This window comes from Neodiprion lecontei, chromosome 3 (genome assembly GCF_021901455.1).
Source record: "Neodiprion lecontei isolate iyNeoLeco1 chromosome 3, iyNeoLeco1.1, whole genome shotgun sequence".
Taxonomy (NCBI): Eukaryota; Metazoa; Arthropoda; class Insecta; order Hymenoptera; family Diprionidae; genus Neodiprion; species Neodiprion lecontei.
This window is the reverse complement of record NC_060262.1, coordinates 10,380,824-10,386,447: the sequence shown is the minus strand read 5'-3', so window position 1 is coordinate 10,386,447 and position 5,624 is coordinate 10,380,824. Positions and strand designations below refer to the sequence as shown.

Below are 5,624 nucleotides of genomic sequence, written 5' to 3'. Positions count from 1 at the left end.
CTGTCAAAACCGTGTAGTAGTAGGCTTACCGTGTAAATATAATATAAGTTATAAATATGAATGGCCGGCAATGGTAGTTATAACTATTCAGGATATTTGTCAATGGTCTGGTTCAACTCCTAGTCATCGAAACTTTCGAGAGGGTGAACGCTTAGTGGCTGCGAAACATTTACTAAATTGCGGTATCGTAAAAGAGGATAGTGACGTTTTCGAGATATTGGCGTCGTGTATTCAAACGTCAAATGTGCGTGGATCTCCTCATGAAATACACGGAATTTTGGGGAAAAATGGAGAAGTTAAGTCAATTACGTGTTCGTGTAAAGCTGGACTTGGCGAAAAATGTAAACATATTATGGCTGCACTACTGTTCTGTTCCAGGTACGTTCATAACCTCAAATTGTGCTCAAAAACAAAGCTTCCTTCGAAATTACCCTGTTGTGTTTTTTTTTCTAGAAATGAAATTTCAGTACTTTCTTGCACTGATATTAAATGTCAGTGGAAGCAAAAGTATAAAGACACGCTACAGAATTACGTGGCTCGCCCTTTGGAGGAACACGAATGTCTGAAATCCACGAACAACAATAATCCCCTGAGCGAAGATGTGGAAATGGCAATAAAATCGATACTGTTGCAAAATTTGCCAAATTCTGCTTTTTCGAAACATGTGTAAGTAAATATGTTGTCGATTCAAGTTGTTATTTGAATTTTGGTATGCTCTCAATATTAATCACTGTCACTTTGATTTTCATTTATATTTTTTTGTCTTTCTGTATATAATATTCGTATTAATAATATATCCGATTTCTTTTCGATCTTGCAGGTCTGGAAGACACAATCCTGTAATATTAAAGTCAGTTGAGGATAACGCAGGCGGTACAAGTATCGGTGAAACTTTGGACGAGGCAATCGAAGTCTTGTTTGCGCTTCAAAGGAGTGAATTCATGGATGCTATCAAGAATGTTTCCGTAACAGTCAAGCGAAGCTGTTGCGAGGAAACAATTCAAAAAATGAAGGACGATTTCGCAACGATATGCAAAAGAAGCAAGGAATCATATTCCGAATGGCAAAAGCAGCGACGGTATCGGGTTACAGGTTCCAGATGCTACGCATTGTACGCTACGAGAAGGACTAATGCGGACTGGAACAAAAAATGCGACCAGTATTTCAATCCGAAAAGTTTCGCAAGTATGTACACGGAGTACGGGAAAAAAACAGAAAGTGAGGCTCTCGAAGTATTCAAGACTACCTTTAATTTAACAATAATTCAAGTTGGCCTAGTCATATCGAGTCAAAATCCGTGGCTCGCTTATTCACCCGATGGAATAATTTATGAAAAAAACGTTCCTACGAAACTAGTTGAAATCAAATGTCCTTTTAAAGGCAAGTCGAAGACTGTAATGGAAGCTATACAATTTGAGTTCAAAAAAGGGCTGGTGATTGAAAATGAAAATATTAGTTTAAAGGAAAAGCACGCCCACTATGCTCAAATTCAACTGGGAATGGCAGTTTTGAATTTAAAAAGTGCTTTCTTCGTCATATATGCTTCTTTTGATAAGAGCATACTAGTGATTGATGTTCCGTTTAATGAAATGTATACCTTTAATATGTAGAGTGTCTTGAAGAAAACGTATTACGATAAAATGGTACATTTCATATGTCCCAACGATGAAAACAGTAATAAAGAGCGTTAGGCTATTACCTAAACGTAGAAAAGATAATGACAATAAGAAGGTTGTGATTAAATAACAAGTCTGTGATTGTACTGCAATTATTATTTATAATTATGTCACAATATGATATAAGAAAGATAAATGTCACGATAAACAGAAGATACGTTACAATAAAGAGAAATTTAAACAACTTGAACATTCATGAATTTATCGTCTTTTATGATAGGTGAGGATAAATTCACTGTGGCACATATAACTATAAAAATATCTTCTACTCGTGGGATAAGATTCACTGGCATCGTAGCACCGACAATTTTGAATATTTTGATACGTTGATTAGAGCGTTCAATATGTACCCTTGCTTTCGCGATTTTAGCAGTGCGTAAGGCCTCGTCTCTCGAAAATTGTGTTTTTTCTTTCAAATATGGTGGTCTTATACATTTAAAATGATTCCGTTCGCAAAGCTCATCAATTTTACGGAATCCTCGATCCACCATTACACCATCACCCGGTTCCAATAAACTTAAAATATTGCTTTGTTCAAATATATCATCGTCCGTTGCTCGACCACCATACGCTTTGCTGACAAAAGAAATATTTCCAGCCGGTGTTACACCAGTCATTATCTTGCACGTATTAGAACCCTTGTAGCGAGAATACGTCAAAACTTGACAACAAAACTTTGTAGGATGCTGGATAAAAATTTCAGTGCAATCGAGGACCACCCGAACATTTTCAAAATCTTCAAAGCATTTTGGCAAATTTCTCGAGATTTCTTCTTTAGTTGGCCAACCAATCGCAAATTTTAAACACTGACTCAACAACGATATCATTTCATCGAATATTCGCTGGCAGTGCTTCGCGGTGTAGCAATTGAACATTAACGCCAAAAAAGAATATGAGATATTTTGTTTCAACTTTATGTATGTCATGATAATTCGCTCGCGTAGACTCATTCTTGCATTCGAATATGTGGAATTATTTTCAGTGACTTTTCTAGCAATTTCAACAATAGTGTCCAGAATTTTTATTGATTCGATCCCCGTAGCAGTACTTGACGCTTCGTCGGTCTGAACAAACATTTCGAAACTGAGTCTCACGTCGTCACTTTTCACTTGCACTCCGATATCTGCAAATGATTTTATCTCCACTTGAATTTCAGGCTCATTCTCTGTCATTACATCTTCGATGCAGCAATGATTCCCTTCGGCGTGCTCCATATTTTCCAAAATTGTGTCAGTCTTCAGATGCTGAAGCTCCATTCCCTTTGAACTTTCTTTCTGATCATTCCTGTTTATTAATCTTCTTTCACGTTCGCTCTCTCCTTTTTTTTTTCTCCTTGGTTCTACTGAACTGCGAGGCAGGTTGCGTGATGGGATCGCAGTCTTCTTTAAATATTTTACGTGGGATGGAATATCTGTAAAATATCAATTCGTTTCATAAATAATCATAAGAAAACTTGTTTATTTTGGTATTTATCCAGTTTTATTTTTTCTTAGTGTAACATTCATATCTTGTAGAAGATGCTACTTAACTCATGCATAACCTCAAAAAAAGAATTTTACTCACCCGGTAAAATGTAGTCTTCTTGTTGAAAATGCAATGAACACACTTTCATGTGAGCATTTATTTTACAGTCAATCCTCAAAGCGTTCTTCCATGCTTTTAGTTACTCCACTTTTTCCATTTTACCGAAAAAAATTTTCTGGTATACCCAACGTGCATTTTTTTGAGGGAACTTATGAAATGTCAATTCACGGTTTTTTTGGAAAGAACTTCCACAACCATGTACGGAACATGCAATTCTTCTTTTAGATGGTTTGCGAGACGTAAACACACCTTCTTCGTTCATTATTTCTTTAATTTATCAAAACCTCCTATGTTAAACATTACGTTGCGACGAGCGATACACCCCGGTTTTAGTTTTGAAATGTACCACCAGATGTCTCATTGATTTTGTCAGTTGCCAATACTGTTTTGCGCTGAATGCGCGCATAAGAGAGATTCGGTACACGGTCTTAATTTTATTCCACCAAGGCGTTTTCGAGAAAAATACGTCAAAATTTCTTCGGAGTTTTGTTCACCCGGCTAAACGCTCTGTATCGGTCTTGTACGAACCGCATTGCATCAGCTCTCTCGCACTCTAGCTTTTTATCGTCCGTAGTGAGCCTCGCCTTGATGAAAAAATGTTTTGTTTCGATCTCAACGATACGTGATCCAGGATGGCCCTTTTGAAATTTAAAGTTCAGCGTCATTTCACAAAAGATGGCAAAGTGGCACACCGTCAACACTGTCTGCAAGTCATTGTATCGAACAGTTGCACAACAAGTATGTGGAGAAATTATGTGGAAAAAATATACGATCGAGAGAAATCTCGCCAATGAATAGACTGAGCAATTATTCGATAAAAAAAAATTACGATATTTCTATTCATATTCTAAACTATAGCAGTATAAATTGCAAACGAATTTGATTGACATTGTGAGAATATGTCTTAATAGATGTATGTAATATTTTTCCATCTATATCCACGACTCAAAAAAAAATCGAAAGGATATTTCGAAATGAAAAAAGAGCCGAATAAAACAATACGATCGAGAGAAAGGGTGCTAATGAATAGAAATGTATATCCATTCAACAAGTATGATAACTAATTCGTCTGAGCAATCATTCGAAATGGGAAAAAATGTTAGAAAAATTATGCATTTATATTCTAAAATATAGCAGTATAAATTGCGAACTGATAATTGGTGTATGTTGTAATTTTTCGTATATATCCAGGAGTCGAAATATCGAAAGGAAACTTCAAGACTGTGAAAGAAACCCAGGTACGAAATACAATAGATATTATCACTAGTGAATAGAAATATTGTTTCCACGAGTAATAATAATTATTCTATGTATTCATTGAAACCAAAAAAAGAATAAAACGGATAAAAATGCTATTTAGTTATCTTTGCAAATATTATAATTGCAATAATAATGTTTCATTTATATTCCCATCGCATATTTTTTTTGTACAAATCCGATACGATATTTGTGATATCGATAGTTTTGCACCAATATATCGGAACATCGTATAATAGCTTTGTGATAAATCGACATAAAAATATCGATATTTCGGCATTCGATACCCATCCCTACCACTAGCGGACGGTACGAGCGAGAGGGGGGCCTACGTGTCATCCAAAACCAATAGTGGGGGAACTGGACATGGGCATCGGGATCCATCCCCTCCGAAGCCAGACGGTTCAACCACAGCGGACCAAGACGCATTCAGTATTTGAACTGAACAGTCGCATTGGCTTCGCAGCTTGAGCGGTAGAATTTTCATCTATAAATATTATAATTTCTCTGAATCAAAAGGCTAGAAAACGAAAAATAAGTTAAAGTGAACTCAGTGCACTCCTCTCGCTTACCCATACTCATCCATTCCGTCGTAAATATGCCGAAACCCAATTCTAAATCCACTATACGCCGTCACTTGATCAGCATAAGACGCCGTTGCAACCGAGAGGCAGCAGAAGCCGCTCGCATCCGAGGCATCAAAAATGAGTTAGAGGTTTACAATCACATCCCGAGTCCTCGGGCGTATTCACCGCTTCCGGAATCCGAGGTGGAAGGACGGTTCATCCGAAACAGCAGTCCAGAGCCGGGGGTAGAAACGAGCACCACTGATTAAAAGGTAAGCGCAAACGCAATATCATAAAGATGACTTACCTCACGTCGCGGTCCTCCCTCTGATCGTATCAGTCCGTATCAGGCACCCGAGTCCCTTACCAAAAACAGTGCTTCGGTGATAGTCTGTAGATTTTTCGGTGTAAGCGATCTGCAAGAACAAATTGTTTTAGTTTTGTTTTTTTGTTGATGTTTCATTCCGGGACGTCAAAATTGGTATATAAATACCATTTTAGCTCTAATCTCCAGTGTAGTTGTCAGGATGTCGTGTCCTTT

General features: G+C 37.2%; 2 protein-coding genes across 2 annotated transcripts; one reads left to right on the top strand and one right to left on the bottom strand.

Annotated features, from left to right (window-relative positions):
* LOC107216811 lies at window positions 1-1,860 on the top strand. Its single transcript, XM_015654102.2, has 3 exons — window positions 1-378; window positions 454-666; window positions 821-1,860. The coding sequence occupies exons 1-3, from the start codon at window positions 71-73 to the stop codon at window positions 1,608-1,610; spliced, it is 1,311 nt and encodes a 436-aa protein (XP_015509588.2). The 5' UTR covers window positions 1-70; the 3' UTR covers window positions 1,611-1,860.
* LOC124293510 lies at window positions 1,753-3,600 on the bottom strand. The gene is made up of 2 exons (XM_046734550.1): window positions 3,240-3,600; window positions 1,753-3,087 (listed from the first exon to the last, which is right to left on the bottom strand). The coding sequence occupies exons 1-2, from the start codon at window positions 3,286-3,288 to the stop codon at window positions 1,853-1,855; spliced, it is 1,284 nt and encodes a 427-aa protein (XP_046590506.1). The 5' UTR covers window positions 3,289-3,600; the 3' UTR covers window positions 1,753-1,852.
* Window positions 3,601-5,624: the final 2,024 nt, after the last annotated feature.